Source organism: Meleagris gallopavo, chromosome 7, assembly GCF_000146605.3.
Source record: "Meleagris gallopavo isolate NT-WF06-2002-E0010 breed Aviagen turkey brand Nicholas breeding stock chromosome 7, Turkey_5.1, whole genome shotgun sequence".
NCBI classification, from domain to species: Eukaryota; Metazoa; Chordata; class Aves; order Galliformes; family Phasianidae; genus Meleagris; species Meleagris gallopavo.
Window position 1 is genome coordinate 23,521,557 of NC_015017.2, and position 17,736 is coordinate 23,539,292.

Here is a 17,736-nt window from a genome sequence, read left to right on the forward strand (position 1 = left end):
AAGCTGATTCCTTTTGAGACCTAAGGGAGTCTGTCCCTGGTAGTTTGAACCCATAATAAAAAATCTGCTTTATGTAGTTGAAGAAAGGTACTGTGCTCAGGGGAGATGACCTCTGAGTGTCTATTTAAATTCCGGATAATATAAAGGTGGAATCCTAAGGCTTCAGTGAGAACAACCTTAATCATGAAGCCTAAGTCGTGAATATTAAATTTGCCCACGACATTGTTAATACTCTTTAATGTTGATAGTACCATGTTCATGGTTTTAACAGTGCAATAAATATTTCACCTCTTCAGAACCTTGAGACAGATTATGAATTCTTTGCAAAGAATGGCGGAGCAATCTCGCTCCGTGGTTTGCTTTGGCATCTTGTCTGTAGGACATAAATGTTTCCCTGAGTTGTTAGTGCCAAAGAATCTAAAGCTTCTGGCAGCCATTCATCTCTTCTTGGCTTGTGATCTCAGTCTCAGAATCCTCATTCTGTTGAATGTATATATTTAGAAGTGACACTGGAATCTCTCTTTCTCCAAGATTTGCTTCTTTGCTGTTTGGTGCCCATAGCCAAGGATACTGGGCTCTCCTCCTTAAAATAACATCCAAAATTCTATGCAGTAGTTTTTACTATTCAGTCTTAGGCAAAAGGATCAGATAATGCGTCCCCTACACGTACAAATTTCTCAGGTATTATGTCTTACATGATTTGCCTAGGCTTACTTGAACTATTTTGTCTCTCTAGTGGTAAATGGTATTCTTAAGATAGTTAAGCAGCCTCCGAAGCCTTGCACCTTTTCATGACCACTCTTCAGGGGGAGAGATGAATTTGTTTTGTTTGTGATTGTTAATCACAAAGACACATTTCTTCATCAAGCCAAGCGCAGGTCAGAACTAACACTGTTAGCTTCTTATATAAATATCCATACTTAAAGATGAATGTGTTTCCTTTGGCGGGCAGAGGGGAACCCAGAGAGGGACTAACAGTGCTTGTCATCTCCTGGCTAGTACATTGGTGTACATTGGTGCTTTCTTTTTTTTTTTTTTCCCTCCTCCTGTTACTTGAACGTAAAATGAGATAACTTCAATAATGGGATTAATTGCTCATCACTTTTGTCACTCTGATGTGACAATATCATGTTTTCACATGTTCATTGTCTCTGAACTGTTGTTATTTTGAGTCATTGGTGTCACAGCATCCACGTACAGATCTTGTGCACTGTCCAACACAGGTTGACCCAATCCCATCTGTGTCCCTTCTTCCCAAAGCAGAGCGATACCACCTTGCCTGCTGAGAATGTAGTTGAGAAATGTACTCTCCTTTCTCACACCCAGTTGTGTTCTTCCCTAATGCAGAACACAATCAGAGCAGACTTACCATGCCAGTGGATTAATTTTGGTTTGCTAGAACCAGAAAGGAAGGGGCTGAAGGAAAGGCTTGTGCTAAGGACCAATAGCCAGGAAAGCATAGAAAGTAGCCGAGCCCAGAATGAACTTGAGAGAACTTCCAGCCAAATGGTTCAGGAGCAGAGAGTTCATAATGATGAGATGAAGGACAGTTACGCCTGCTGTCCACAGCTTATTGGGTCTACCTTGACCACATTTTCCAAAAAGTTAATACAGCATTGTTGATACTTGATGGAATTATAATTCTTCTTTGTGCTGGTTTCATGAAAGATTCAAGTAGATGACCACACACTTATTTCCAAGTATGTGGTAGAAATGGCCTGCTCTTAGCAAGATGGAAGGGAGAGTCTGACAGCAGATCTGTCTGAAATTGTTTCCCTTGCTCTGATGTGAGTGCAAACAACGTGTTTCTCTTTATTCTCTTTAAAAGTTTCATTGCATGCTTTAGAATATCTTAGAGCATCTGAAATGTGAAGATCATCTTTGCTTCTTTGAAGAAAAGAATGTGTTGCATGCCTCCAGCTATGAAAAAATTAATTGGAAAAAATTATTTTATATAATATATCCTCAGTGTTTTAATTCTTCTCAGCAAGTCTCTGAAGCTATTAAGATTTTTGTAGCTTTAAGGTTAATTTGTGGGCTGATTTTTCTTTTAGTGTTAGAGTTCTCACTTAAAAAAAAAAAAGGTACTAGATTTTTTTTTTTACAAGAAAAATATCAATCTTGTAGTTTGTCCAAAAAGTTTAATTGTGGAAGCAGCTTTTTTACTGTCTGAGAGAAGTAAAATTTAAGAAGTGAATCTGTTGAGGTAAACGGTTCATTTGGCAAAGCTGTAGTGTTTCTTGGTTGAGTTATCAAGAATGGACATTATATCATATATCTTTACAAAATCATGGTTTATTGCATATTTAACAAGCATAGTAATTAATATCTTCTTTCAATTACAGTTCATTGCCATGAAAAGGAGGATATGATAGTTTGCCCTATGAAACAGATTTATATGTGAAATCGGGCAGGTAGGTGTTTCAGCATGCTTGATGAGTAAGCGAAACAGCATAAAATAGAATAGTGTCCATTACTTCATTCTTAAATATTTTTTAGATTCCTGGTAATTCAGGAAGCTAAAAAAAGCTCATATAGCTGAGATGTTATTAAAGTATATGTGTGTTTTGCAGTTATATTTGTAAAAGAGTACATAATGGGCTATGTGGTAGCTTTGTTTCGAGTGAGGAAAAAAAATGATTATGAAAAAGTTTACATGGTTATGAAAAAAAACTGTCTAATCAACCACTTTCATTTGTTGGCACTGTGGTCTTCAGTACTCATTATTTATCTGCTGCTTTGTTCTTTTCTTGGCAGGGGGTGGAAGGAATTGGGTAATTATTACAAGCTATTTTTGTTTCAGAAACAAAAGGTTTTACTGTGTTTTAACAAATGTTTTGCAATTGATTACATTACATACAAACACCTTTCCAACTGAGTTACAAATTTAATTAAAATCTGTCTCAATTTGATTTTGGCTACAAACTTACAGAGTTTGTAGTCCAGATGTACTCATGTTCTGGGTATTTAGATTCTTAGTGCAGTCAGAAGGCAGAAGTTCTTGCTTGTAGAATATTGAAATTTCCCATGGATGTTGGCATATTGATAATTTGTTGCACTGTTTGTAAAATGCTTCCCACTGTCATTTTATTACAGGTAGCACAACGACCTGTGGAATATGAGTGATGACAAACCCTTTTTATGCACTGCCCCTGGATGTGGCCAGGTAATGGTCTGACCTGAAGTTATTGACGTTGATTGAGTAAAAGTAAAACAGTGAAACATGTTTCCAGAGACTGAAGAGAAGAAACTTAATTGGTAGAAAGTACCCATGTTTCCAGTTCTGCTGAAAAGCAGGTGGCAGCAAGATTTTCTGGCATTTAGATTCTCAGTTTATTCAGAAAAATACTAACCATATAACGAAGACTATATCCTTTTTTGCCCTGTCTTATTTGTTTTCATGAAAAAATGTGTGCAATAATTGTGCAGGTAACTTACGTTTTTCAGTATATTTCAACATTAAGTGAGACTTGCAGGATTTGTTTAGTAAATCTGTTAAAAATTTCACTTTTTTTCACTTCAAAGTAGTTTAAAATGGGTTAATCTTCCCATCTATGGTGACTGTTAATATTTGATAGAATCATTTTTGTGTTCTTTGTATAAAGGAAAGTGTTAGCATTACGCATGCCACACAATCCTATAGTACATCTAATACATTGTAATAAATAGCATTAGTAGATGTAGCACTAAATGAGCAGAAAATAACAACCAAAAAATAGTTAATGAATGCTTTAATACATGGTCACTTAAAATTTGTCTTAACGCTTTCAATTTAGTAACCTGAAAATGAGCAAGTTTACATTATCTGCTGCATGAGGTTGACATTCCTGCTGCCTTTGTGTAGAAGCAATTTCTTAAATTGGCTGCATTTTTTTTTTCCATGATACTGATGCACTTGGATTGATTTGGATTTTGAAGTCAAAATATTTTCATTCTTGTTCTGAGAACATAGCTATTTATGATGACTGACAGCATTAATTTTACATTGATGAAGCAGTTTGTATTTAGAGTGGGAAAAGACTCGGATTTCTTACCATGTCTTGTATGTTCAGAGACATCAGAAGTAGTAGAAGTTGAATACCTTCTCCTAAGCAACGTGTTTGTCTCCATCCTGTCTGAATCCCATTTTGATGTAAGCTATCACAACTAAATCTCATAGAAGATGCGTTGTGGGGCTACAGCAATCCTTTATTCAAGTGAAGGAGGAAAGTGAAATTTGTGTCTCAGAGAATGGGCAAAGCTTCTCCAGATGCCTTATCATGCTGTAGAATAGAGATCCTGTTCCTTCCAAATAAGTCTGTCTGTCATGTAGTAGGATGTAGAGATGTGTTTGAGTTTTAGTGTGATAGAACAATGGTATTCCTGCCTTAGGGCATATCTAGAGATAAGACACGGGAGCTATGGATAGTGGCATTTGGAACCCTTGGCAAGCAGAGTCCTAACAGAAGAGCCTGGCCTGTATTACACTTTTTTTCAGTAATCTCACATTTTAAAATCTCCTCTCAACTCCACGTATACGTGTTCCTTCTCACATAAATATTCTAAAGACAATGCTTGGAGGTCAATTAAGCTTTCTGTATAGTTTTCTGAGAGATGATGCTTAGTGGGTATCTCTTACAAGTTAGATGTGGAGCGATTTAAATGATTGGGGAAATATCAGAAACATTATGGACCAAGTTTTTCACTTGGAGGAAGGTGACACATTGGAAAAGGTTGCCCAGAGAGGTTGCGGGTGCCCCATCCCTGGAGGCATTCAAGGCCAGGCTGGATGTAGCTCTGGGCAGCCTGGTCTAGTGGTTGGTGATTCTGCCCACAACAGGAGGGTTGAAACTAGATGATCTTTGAGGTCCTTTTCAACCCGGGCCATTCTATGTGGGTTCCAGATGTTCACAAAGAAAATTAAGACTTAGAATATTTCATGGAATGTAGAAACGTGCATTTTGGAAAGACTTTTCTTAAATTATCTCAGCTGAATCACTAACTTTATTCACAATCAAAGAGGCATAGCAAGTTTCAAGTTAAAAAAAAATATCTATTGTACAGCACGTAGTTTGTCTGCTTGCTGCTTCCTTCATAGAGTGTACACTAAATTGAGGAAGAGTATGCAAAACACTGCTGGGATACTTCTGAAAACTTGGGAGCTTTTTAAATCCTGATAAGTTTTGATAATTTATAGCCTTTCAGTGGTTTGATGATATAGCAGTATTTCCCATTCTGTCTGCCTCATGTTAGATAGTAACCCGTCAGGGGCAGGAGTTACATTTTATTTAGTTATTACGCTATTAAATACAGTAAGCCTGTGTTTGTGATTACAGATCAATTCTCATAATTGTGATAAACCAAACAATAATATCAAATAGTGATAATTGCTAAACATTGCCAAGATCTGTTAGCATAGAGAACGGCTGTTTGCTAATGGTTGATGGAGTCTGCAACACTCTGAAATGTTATCATGGATTTTTGATGACTGCAGGTACTTACACTGCCATTTTGCTGATGTTGTTGCTGTTTGGGTACTGTAAACATTATTTGAGATTTGTCATGTTTTTGTTGGTACTGTTGACCAACAAGTAAGATATTCCAAAGAGTTGTCTATTAACTTAGTAACAACTGTTTTGCATGTTATGAAAGTGACTTTCTGTAGAACTGTATTTACTGTGTTTGTATTCAGAATTACATTTCTTAAAATTTTCTGCCACAGCGTTTTACCAATGAGGATCATTTGGCTGTCCATAAACATAAACATGAGATGACACTGAAATTTGGTCCGGCTCGTAATGATAGTGTCATTGTGGCTGGTTAGTATATAATTTCATAACTAGTTTGTTCATTTTTTCTGGTGGAATGTGCATTCATTTTGGTCTGTTTTCTGTACTTAATGAGTAGATATGCATTATGAGACTGAAATATTTTCTTCATTGTAGTTGTCTACAAAGTGTTTTGTAAATGTTTTCCTGTATTATTATATTTTGCTAAAATCTGTTTTTTAACTTTTATTTGGATCTGATACATGATTAAATATTTTCCAGATATCAATACTTTTTAATAATTGATTAAATTGTGTAGTAAGTGTTTAGTAAGAACCAACACTATCAAAGGCTGTGCCTAACAGGTCCATCACTAAGTTGTACCATGTTTAAGGCTTACAGTTTAATTGGGATTACTTGTCCCTGACATTTAAAATACATTATGTTTTTACATGCTGTGATGACATTAGGAGAATGACTTAGTAACTACAAGAAAGATAACAATAGTTTTAATTATTTGAAGTATTTTTAGGTTAAATTCCAACCACTATTTTTATTGTATCTCCACTTCTGAATTCAAGGCATATTCATGGTTGTAAGTAACTTTTTTGTTTGTCCAGGATCAGAAGTAATCACCAAGGGATCATAATACACTTAAAGCTTTTCAATGAAGACAGCACATGCTAATTATGAAGTTATAATCAGAATGTTGTTTTTTTTTTTTCGGTGGTAGAACAGTGTAAATGGATGTTGCAAAGACTTTCAGACATTTTCAGAGCATCTTTGTTTTAAGCAGCTAACTTGTTAGGATGAAGAAACAAAAAGAAGTTGCTGTTACAATAGCAGTTACATTTTGATATTCTAGACACAGTTCTCAACTATTAAACTGTAAGAAAGAGAGCCTGCCTGTAATCAGGTGTGTGAGAATGAAACTATGATGTCATTCTGTCTCTTTGCAACTACATTCCAGTATGTGAACTGTAGTTGTAACTGCTAGGTTACATTAGTGAAGATGTACATAATAACACTAATGATATTTCAGATGAAGTTACTTTGTGGCAAATGACCCAGGGATAGTGGTGAAATAGAGGAATTTACATAGTAAATTTATAGAAAACCTCTTTTGAGAGTACCTCAGGAAGTAGTAAGCAGGGTGCCAGAAGTCTTAGAACTGCAGCTCAGTTTTACAATTAGAAGATCCAATGAAGTCTTTTGTACAGTATCATATCTCCTATTATCATGTTTCACACACTTGGTATTGATTACTCTCATTTTGACAGTATTAGAAGAAAGAAAGAAACTGTGAGCAGTGAATGTACTTCTTAAAAAAATTTAAGCCTTTGCATAGGTCTTGCCTTTGAAACTAGAGGCTGCTAGCTCACCAAAGTGATGTGCTATAGTTGACTGGCTCTTGAGAAAAGCTCCCTATGGTTGATGGACGTGGACAGAAGAAATCTTTGATATCCTTCCAGCGCTGTAAGGAGTTAGTGGTCTGCAAACTTGAACTACTTGTCTCCAGCAGGTGGAGTATGCCTTGTGGCTGGTTTTCCTGCAGGACAGAAAGGAGCGTACTTTCAAGGCAAAACAATGTTTTTAACCACATCATCTATTCCTTTCCCTCACCTGTATTTTTCAGAATGAAACAGTTTTCTCTGTTTCTAATCAAGAGTCTAGTTTTCTATGAAAACGACAGTGTTGGCTTACAAAAATCAAGCATATTAATGTAAATCCTGTATGTTGCTATGTTTTGTAATGCAACTGCTTTTTATTAGTATCTGTGTGGTGTTGGCTGGCAAGGAATGAGAAGATAATTCTGTCTGAAATGAGTGAATTCTGTGAAAGGCTCATAGGAAAAAAACTGTCATACAGTTACAACTATGAGATTTTGGGTTTAAACTTTCATTCCCAATAGATACACCAAAGTACTTGGTATCAAAGCACTTCTTTGGCCATTCTTTTTGTTGTGTGCTTCATCTTTTGAGAGCATTACTAGAGTATACGTGATCAGAAAATCAACACAAATCTTCAAGGTTTTGTTCTTTTAACCAGTCTTCAAAATACTTAATAAACAGTTTACAGGCAACTGACTGTAAGAGCATCCTAAACCTACAAAAATACCCTTGCTTTTCACACATTTAGTTTTCTGAGCAAAGTGAAGTAATTTTGAAGTGAATTGCTAAATAGCTTGAAGTATTAATAAATTCATCAACTATAAAGCTAGTTAAAATAAATAATCCTATTGGTATCATCCTTATGTAGGCAAAATACAGATTTCTTAAATTTATAAATTTTCTTGGTATCATCTCGCTTTTAAGTTAGAAGAAATCCTTTGTAGCATAAAACTCACTGAGGCTTGTGAATAGTTATTTGAATAAACTCACATTTTTTTGAATGTAATTTAGTTAGCCTGGGTTAGTTTTAGTAAAAGTTATGTATTTTTATAATTACATACCAATATCTTGATATATTGGTGCTGTCTCCTTTTACTTTGAAAAGTATTTACAATGCATGTGTTCTCAAATAGTATTTTAAAAGTAAAACTGTGTGGTTTGTGGAAACTTTATTTCAGATCAGACACCAACACCAACTCGATTCTTGAAGAACTGTGAAGAAGTTGGCTTATTCAATGAATTAGCAAGTCCTTTTGAAAATGAGTTTAAAAAGGCTTCTGAAGATGACATTAAGAAAGTAAGTTCGTACATATTTTCTTTTCAGTCCCGCTGTTCAGTTGAGAAAAGCAAATGAGTTGATATGTTGTCTTTTAAACTATACCAGTAATTGTTGGCCAGCTGCCATCGTATAGTCTTCTATGGGGAGAATACAAAGGTAAGAATACTTTTCTGCGGATTAGTTTACGTAAGAAGAATGGACACTGGAACACACTGATTTTATCTGAATTTTTTAAGTATTTTGCCTGTATCTGTTGAAGTTCATCATTAGCTTGATTGAAATTTCGTTAGGCTCCAAATAATTTTTAAAAGTCTGAAAATTAATGAATTTTGCAGGAAAAAAAAACATTTGAGAAGAAAGAAGTGAAAATAATGGTATTAAATACTCTAAAAATTCAGCACAACCACTAAACTTGGAAATGTCAGTAATTTGATAACAATTATGTTCGCTTTGTCAGTTAAATAATCATTTTTACCTAGAAACTACTGATCACAACCTAAACATCTACATTGCTTTTTTTTTTAACAGTATATTAAAATCTAAGCAGAATTTACAGTTTCTGTTCAGCATTTAATGTTCTTTCGTGAGGAACTGTCCTTAAGTTTAAACATGCTTTCTCCTATTTCTTCTGTAACTTCCTAGCCCTAACTAGGGCCCAACCATATAAACGCTTCTCCAAATGAAAATATTTATTGTGTCCCCTTTGAATGATTTTACCTTTGACTGATGATATGCTTTAACTTCCACAGACAGTGGCATTAAAAAATAAGTAAAGTCTCTATTATACGTATATATAGAGATTTTACAGAATCAGTCTCTTCTTGTTCTGTTTCAGAAAAGATTTTGGTAGGCACTTGTGAATAGGACTCATTCCTGTGTGCTCTTGATGAAAACTCACCTTTGCTTTGCACTCACAACTGTGCCAAATCTTTTTTAATTGGTGCACCGTAACTTTCTTAAAATCATATGAATGATAAATTCTGTTTTTGATTCTGACTTGATTTTCTTTGTAATTCACCATTTTCTTGGAGGAGGTTACAGTTATTGCAGAGTATTTAAAACATTTCAACAACTTTTAACATTGATATTAGTTTTCCAAGGTGACAAGAAGAAACATAGTTGTGCTGTATATCTTTGATAACATAAATAAACAAGAATGGCAACGGGTAGAAGAAATTACCCTAATAGCAATTCTTCCTAAAGCTTTTTTAAAATAGTTTTACTTTTTCTGTAGTATTTCCCATTCAGTTGTAGTGTGAAAAAAGGTTCCACCTTTAGCAGTTTTCCCTTCTCTTTAATAACCTATTCTTAGGGAAACTAAAAATGAAATAGAAAAAAAGCACCTAGAATAAAAATGGAATATAAGCTCTGGGGGAACTCTCTTTTGAAGGTATTTGGACAACAGGTTAGATGGTAGTACAGATTTTCAAGTCAATACACTGCTTTAAGTATTTTTATAACTGAATTTCTTTGCAGCGTTTCAGATGTCCTGGTGGACTTTATGTTTGTAACAATATAAAACTTTTTCAATAATTATTAGCTGCATCAAGTTTGAAATGACAAGTCTATGACAGCTTTTTTTCTACTTTGAAAATGAAGTTAAGATTTTTTTTTAATGATGTAATGTATAGAGGGATTGTATCGTAAGTGTAGCCATTAAGTGTAGTGCTGTCCTTCCTCAATTATAACTCTCCTGTGAATCTTGGGAAAGAAGAACTTCAGAAAAGTGTTTAATCTCAATGGAAATTGAAACACAAAGTCTTAGTGAAAATTGGTATTTATACAGATCCTGGAAAAAGTAGGTTTGACTGCTAACACATCTGCATCAAGATCTTCCAGACATCAGCACCTCACTGTTATTATTATAATAAAGCTAATATTTCTCCTTAGATACTTGTATTTTCTTATGTATTTTATTTTTTTAGTGATTTTTTTTTTACTATTATTACTTTTAGATGCCTCTAGATCTGTCTCCTCTTGCAACGCCAATTATAAGAAACAAAATTGAAGAACCTTCTGTTGTAGAGACAACTCATCAAGATAGTCCTTTACCTCATCCAGAGTCTACTACCAATGATGAAAAGGTCAGGATTGTTTTTTATTTTTGGAATTATTATCTGAATCTTCTGACGGTCTTTAGGTTTCTTGTACCTGTTGATACCCATGCTACTTAACCGGCTGAAAGTAAAAGACTTCATTAACCACATTTCCTGGATACATACTTAATTTGTTCAATTCTTTAGTTAGCTTTGCTCAGCACAATTTTCTATTTGCCTCACACTGATCATTCAGTAAAGATACAAAGGAAATCAGATTTAGTATTGCTGCTGTGTTAAAAAAAAAAAGTCTTAATTGGGTTCTTTACTCTTTTTTATGCATCATCAGGCAGTAGTCGTGAAAAAGCAAATGAAGTGTAGCTTGAGACTCTCCGTGTGTATACTTGTGTATTTATCCTGTGTTTTCTCATGAATTGTTTTGTGCAGCAGCATGAGGTGTACTATAAAAATGTACAGGGGTTGAATGGGTGATCTTTCAAAATTAAGCAGGAAAACTTTATTTCAAAATCCATACCCTTTCAGCTGTATCAGTATGTTTAAAAACAGTGATCTGGGGCAGTTGCTTGTTTAGTGTTTACCTGAGGGCTGGATTTGTGAGATATTGTCTGTCTCAAGAGAGTGTTGTAATTAAATCCATTTCGGAACAATTGCTTTGGCAGTACTAGAAAGAAATAGTTTGATAAGATTGAGATGTAACTTGCAGTGTTTTCATCATATGAAGTTCTCTTGGAGAGAGAAATTGAGCAAAATTAATGGAATGAATTAATTAATCAAGTAGGAATGGAAATAAAAATATAAGGAGCAAAGCATAGTAAGCAATATGGTGGCTGTAGTCAGGTTTTCTATGCACATCGCTAGTGGGCAGTCTGCATTTGAGGGACTTAGATACCTTGTTTTCAAAAATTAGCGGACTTATTTGGAATTACTAGATAATTCATATTGAAAGGGACCATAAGACATTTCTATTCCAACTTCCTGCTCAAAGCAGGGTTTAGATCTGAGACCAGACCAAGAGACTCAGGACTTTACGCAGTCCAATCTTGAAACCTCCAAGAAGGGAGAATGCACAGTGTCTCTGCTTAATACATTCCAATGCCAGACTGTCCTTGTGAAGGTAATGTTATTCTTTGTTTCCAGTTTACCACTTCCACTTGCACCGCTTCTCTTATCCTCCCAACAGACAGTGTATGTGACAGAAAGTCAAGGGAGTTCCAGTAGAGAATTGTCTTCAGAAGGCTGTGCTGAGTTTTATAAGTTAGGAAAGATGAGTAATCATGGCTTATCGGAGCGATCATGTAGTCAAAAATAGTAAAACTGGTTCAAAAGAATACACGTAAAGAGCTGCTTTGATCAAGCATATCATAGTCCAAATCTTAAATCATCTTCTTTATTACATAGTTTGGAGAGGTTAGTTTGTTTTTGTCTGCAAATAGTTATTCTAAGTGCTCAAGTCTTGGCAGGAAAAAATATTAACGTCTTATTTTACAGTAGTGGTTCAGTATCTCATCAACATCATTACAAGTGCAAATTGTATCTAAATGCCTGGCAGTGCTTATAAACTTATTCATTATGTAATTTCAGTGTTGTCACTGTAACAGTGCTGAAGTGAAAAGCTGCTGCAGTTTAATGTTGTTTTGATGTCTGATTGTAGAGACAAGCTGAGCAAGGATGAGGGTGCTGCTTGGAGTGTGCTGCTGCTGAATGTGGCCTGCAGAAGTTTGAGAAATGTGAGCAGAGTGTTGCTGTTTTCTCAGTTAGATTTTTATATTCTCCTTCTATAGGTGTGTTGAAGGAGGGAAGGTTTGTTGCTTTTCTTCAGGGCATAGCTGGTTTTAAAATTATATACGCCATCGTAACCATCTCCTTGGCTGAATATGTTTTAGTAGTCTTAAACAGTCACAGCCTGTTAATGTATGTGTAAGAAGGTTCTCATTTTCTTTGTAGTTGTCAAAGGATTTCTTAGACACTCTTGCAAGTTGTGCTTCATCCTATTTTTAGTATTCTGGGAGAGTTTTCTTAGTTCCACAAAGCTTCAATAACAGTTGTTATTCTATGTAGAATAGACTAAGTTACCATTACAAGTACCTAAAGCCTTTTAGCCATAAAATAATAAGCAAATAAAGGTTAATTTATTAGTTGAGAGTTTCCAAGCTCACTATAGTTTCTTATTAACAATATTTTAGAAGAAGACCCTCAACTGAGTTTCTCAAGTTGTTCTTGTTGTTGTTGCCAGGTAGCTAATTCCCTAAACTAATTATTTCAAAGCCATTTGTTTTCTTAGTGTTAATCAATTACAGAAATAGTTCTGCCCATCTGCCTTTCTGTATAAAGAATTCCAAGTGTTCATTGATTGTATTAGGAAGTTTTTGCATGATATTTGCTTTTAGATTCAAAATACTTGCAAATATGCAAGTATTGAAAACAAATGTAAAAATATAATTATCATCTTCTATAAAAGGTTTTCTGAACGTCAGTGGTTTTTAGTTTCGAGAATAAAAGGATTGGAGAGGTCCTTTCAATAAATCTTCAGTATCTTCAAATAGGCTTAATCTTCTGTTTCTTTTACAGGTGGGCAAAATCTCTTAAGGTTGTGATTCTGCCAATTTATCTTTTTTAATTTTTTTTGTCCTTGTTCTTTAGCAGAATTTACAAACTACCTTATTTTAGACAAAATTTACGCTTCATAAGAACAATTCTTTGGCCAGTGAGTATCTTTATTGGAGCAGTGTGCCTGTGGGTTCTTATATGTTGATAAAATGACAGTTTCTTGTAGATCCAATACATCTCCAGCTTACATTATTGCAACATTGTTTAAGTAATTAGCACGTTTATGTTTTCCAGAGTTAAACTTAATGCATGTTAGTGTGAGAACGGGAAATTGAAAGTACTTTGTTTTCAATTGAATAAACATGTTATTCTTTGAATGTTTGGTGATCATTTCTGTTCTTCTAAACAAAGCGCTGTATTTAAGGTAGGCTGTTTTTAATAGAGTTGTGTGCACGTGACGTTTCTGTTCTCAGAATTTTATAGAATTAAGTTATGTTACTAGATTGATCTTTGGTTGCTGAAATACACTTACCATGGAATACTTGGTGTGAAAGTTGCAAATTGCCTTTCTCCAGGTAGAGACTCAATCGAGGAAGAGATTTAGTATACAGTCAATCTTGATTAGGACGCTCACCAGTTAAGCTGTTACCAATAGCCAGTATTCACACAGAGCTGTAACTTACCGCGTTACATAGTTGAAGCAAAAGTTGGGAGACCAGTCCCAGCTGCTTGCTTGTAAGTGGGAGGTTGTAGTGGTGGAGGGATAGGTGGCTATTTGGGAAGTCTTTTGGGGGGTCCATTCTTTCATCGAGTCCATACGTAACCCTGTAGTCTTTGCTTGCTGATAGCAGCCACCAAGTTCGTGGATGTTACCTGAATCATACAGCATGTTGATATGGATGTCTGTGCACACCCCAGTGACCATGTGCAGATTCAACTCCTCTTCTGAGTTTATCCATTGTTACAAATTCAAACTGTTTTTCTCTGAAGCTTATCAGTCTTTCACATGCTGCCTTTGAGCACGTTTCTCTCCTTAGACTTGTATTCTAGCAGCTATTGCCCCATCTGCTCACACAGGTACTTAAAAAAAACTCCCACAGACCCATACAGAAAAGGGTCTGTTCTGGCATTACTGTTACTGAGAAGGTATGAATATCTGCACGAGTGCATATTTGTCTTAAAGCTGTAACAAACCATGGCTCTGTGGCTGTAGCTACCTGTTTGTTTTTTTCACCTTTTTATATAAAGTAGCATTACTTTGTCATGGGTATTCATTCTGTGGTTTTCATGTACCTGCACTTATATTTATATGTGTATATATTTATGTGGTTGCTGTATATGAAGATGTTTCTGGTGAAAAAGCAAAAAAAACCCCAAACCTCTTAAAACTGTTGGTTCTGCTACATATGGCAAAGATGGGTATTCCTGTGTTCGAGTCCTAAAGTAGGAATAGACTTTCTGCTGACTCTGCTAACCTGCTTGGTTGCAGTAACAATGCTGGTAGTAGTGACAAGCAGCAGGTAGGAGAACATGAAGCTGAAACGAGTGAAGAATGGCACAATACTATATTTTCAGTTAACTCTTGCTAGATTTGGGGCAAATGTTCTCCCTTCTGCCTTCCTCTAATTCTTTACAGTCAAGAAGCTAGTCTCCTTTCTGTGGCTCTTCTCACAGAGTAAGATCTGTACAGCTGTTAGATCAAATTCCTCATTTTTAAAGAAGTGTTCAACCCTGTCCTACGAATATGCCTCTTCCTATTTCTTTTCTTTTTCTGTAATTCCATACTGTACTTACGTCTTCTTTGGGCACTCATCCATAATCTTAGGTACTGTGTTCAACTGTTAAAATGTATAATTTTGTTACATTGATATTGATGCTTAAAAAAAAAATTAAAAAATTATGTATTCTCGGCTTCCTTGCTATATTTCTGTTGTTCTCCCAAAACTCAGTCACTGTGAATAGGCTCTTTTAGGTCCTTTGGGCAAAAAGATGAATGAACTAATGAACCCTGATGTCAAATCTAACCTGTGAACTTCAAAGGGGAGGAAATTTCATTATCTAAAGTCCTTTCTTTTTTTAAAGCCCACAGTTTGCTAGCGCATATACAGTTCTATAAAGTACTCAGAGGAGTATGCTTATTTTCCAGGGAATGTACACACACACACACACACACACACACACACACACCACAAACAAAGAAAACAAGATGGCTAAGACACCAGTACTTTAAGTTTTGTTAAATATTAATAACTTGAGTTGAATTCAGAACAAATGATCATCAATATAGCTTGTGTGACACCTGTGTGAGAAGTTCTATTTAAAATTCTGCCTAACAGCAGAGCAACTAAAATAAGCTACTCTCAAGAGTGTAGCTTTGTGCCCTGGACTGTAGAGTTAGTGTGAAAATACCAAATAACTTCAGAATACCCCATGTAAAGACAATCTGAAATCTGACCATATGAAAGCTGTCTTGAGAAGGAAGGCATTGGTTTCGGTAAGGCATTTCTGGTTTCACTGGGTTACTTGCACTATGTTGCACTTCATAATGTCTTACCTGATTGCTAAGCTAGGAATTGCAGTGAGTTTTGTCTATTATCTAGTTCTAGCCAAGGAAATTAAATTCCTGTGCTCAGATCATTTTCTCCATGTCAGGATATCCAAATATTTTTCATAGCTATCTGTGTAACATTCCGGGGAGTTGTTACTGCATAACACTCTACTTATAAAGCATATATAAGTCAGGTATAAAGGATCATAAATTGTTTTATTTCCTTTTTACTAGAAAATAAACCTATTTTGTTTTTGTTTAAAGATGCAACAATAGCTGAATTTGAAATGTTCATAAGGACACCATGAAATGTTTTCTTATTTGTTGTGGGTACGATGGTGCAGATAGTGCCAGTGAGTTTCTTGCTATAAAAATATTTAACTAATAATTAGATTTGATCAGATATTAATTGTAACTTTATCATAAATAGAGCCAAGATTGGCTATAAAACTAAAGTAACGCTAGTAAAATTTCATTGTAGTGATTGAAATAATTAATCTGAAAATATTTTTTTAAATGTGTGACTGATTCTTTTTGCTGATTCAGATGTTAGAGAACTTCTGATACGTTCTGATAAATTATTTTCCTTTTATGGTCTGAATTAATGGTGTATAACTGGTATAAAACTGGTGTATTAATGGTGTATTTTACAAACTGATTGATCTTTGGTTTCTTCTCAGGAAGTGTCACTGCAGCAGACTGCACAGCCCACTTCAACAATAGTTCGTCCAGCATCACTACAGGTTCCTAACGTTCTACTTACGAGTTCTGACTCAAGTGTTATTATTCAGCAGGCAATACCGTCACCAACGTCTAGTACTGTTATTACCCAGGCTCCATCCTCTAACAGACCAATAGTGTAAGTTACATAAATCTTGATGTAATGCTTTCTTATAGATTCTGGAACGGTTGTCTTGTTAACTGTCAGTTACTGTTTCTTTGGTTATTATACAACTTTGAGATGCTTGGGTGAAAGTGGTGCTTCTCTACATGTGAAATACTGTTCCGTGTTCTTCACATCACCAAATTCGTATTTTTAGTCTCTAAATATTACATTAAAACTGCTTATATAGGTATATATTTATACAATGTGTAAGCTCGTTCTCTTCTCTGGATAAGTTTTCTCTAATACATGTAATTTCTTTTTCAGTCCAGTTCCAGGCCCGTTTCCACTGCTGTTACATCTTCCTAATGGACAAACAATGCCTGTTGCTATTCCTGCATCTATTACAAATTCTAATGTGCATGTCCCTGCTGCAGTTCCAGTAAGTAAGCATGATGTTACGTTAATTTGAAAGTGTAGCAGGTTTGCATAAGTGCAGCATAGAACTTGAAACAGCTGTTTTGGTTTCAGAGGGTAGTGGTGTCAAATACTCTGTATTATGATAACATACTCAGGCTTTCTTCATTTTTATACTTTATCTGGTCAGCTTGTTAGACCTGTCACCATGGTGCCTAGTATCCCAGGAATCCCAGGGCCTTCCTCCCCACAGCCAGTGCAGTCTGAGGCTAAATTGGTAAGTGAAAACTCCATTATTCCTCAAGAAGACTAACTTGAGAAATTTATTAAATTTTATTGCTTTTTAGGATGGCTTTAGTTTTCTTTTGTTAGTCTAAAATCTGCAACTACAAACTTAATGAAATTGAAGAATAGCTGCATTTGGATTATAATTATTTTAAATTCCAGTGTATGTCTTTCTTTTAAATGGTCTTCAAATGAACTCTTTCTTGCTTCTTGCATTGGAGGATTAGAAATGTTAGTAGTTGAAAGAAAGGCAGATAAAGTAGCTTGTTGATGGTGAACATCATCTTCAGAGAAGCAGAATGTAGTTCTTCCTGAAAGATGTGGTGTTTCTTAGTTAAAAAAAAATATATATATATATAGGAAAAGAAAGTGTTGTGTTAACAATGTTTTCAGACTCTCAAATATAATCCAGTTGACAAATTTTTTTTGTAATATGCTACTGACATACTTTAGAAGTTGTATTGTGGGCTGTATTCAGTTGTGTGTGGGCTGTTTTGTTAAGGGGGTATTATATGGGGAAATTGTGAGTAAAACAGGCAGAGATTTAAAAAGAAAAAAATAGTCATCAAGTTCTTCTGGTAATTTGAATTAACTTAAAAACTATCAGGTGCTTTGCTATTTTTGCTGGCTTTTTCTTATTGC

At 35.1% G+C, this 17,736-nt stretch overlaps 1 protein-coding gene across 2 annotated transcripts in view; it reads left to right on the forward strand.

Annotated features, from left to right (window-relative positions):
- The first annotated feature begins 2,314 nt into the window (after nucleotides 1-2,314).
- Nucleotides 2,315-17,736, forward strand: part of ATF2 (activating transcription factor 2) — a 40,961-nt gene continuing 25,539 nt past the window's right edge. Inside the window, exons 1-8 of one of the 2 annotated variants that reach the window (XM_010713769.3) lie at nucleotides 2,315-2,414; nucleotides 3,097-3,166; nucleotides 5,702-5,798; nucleotides 8,317-8,435; nucleotides 10,373-10,501; nucleotides 16,250-16,428; nucleotides 16,720-16,834; nucleotides 17,000-17,086. In XM_010713769.3, coding sequence (XP_010712071.1) covers nucleotides 3,119-3,166; nucleotides 5,702-5,798; nucleotides 8,317-8,435; nucleotides 10,373-10,501; nucleotides 16,250-16,428; nucleotides 16,720-16,834; nucleotides 17,000-17,086 — 774 coding nt within the window. In that variant the 5' untranslated portion in view covers nucleotides 2,315-2,414; nucleotides 3,097-3,118. The remainder of the gene's footprint in view (nucleotides 2,415-3,096; nucleotides 3,167-5,701; nucleotides 5,799-8,316; nucleotides 8,436-10,372; nucleotides 10,502-16,249; nucleotides 16,429-16,719; nucleotides 16,835-16,999; nucleotides 17,087-17,736) is intronic. The other variant, XM_010713770.3, reaches the window with a different exon arrangement.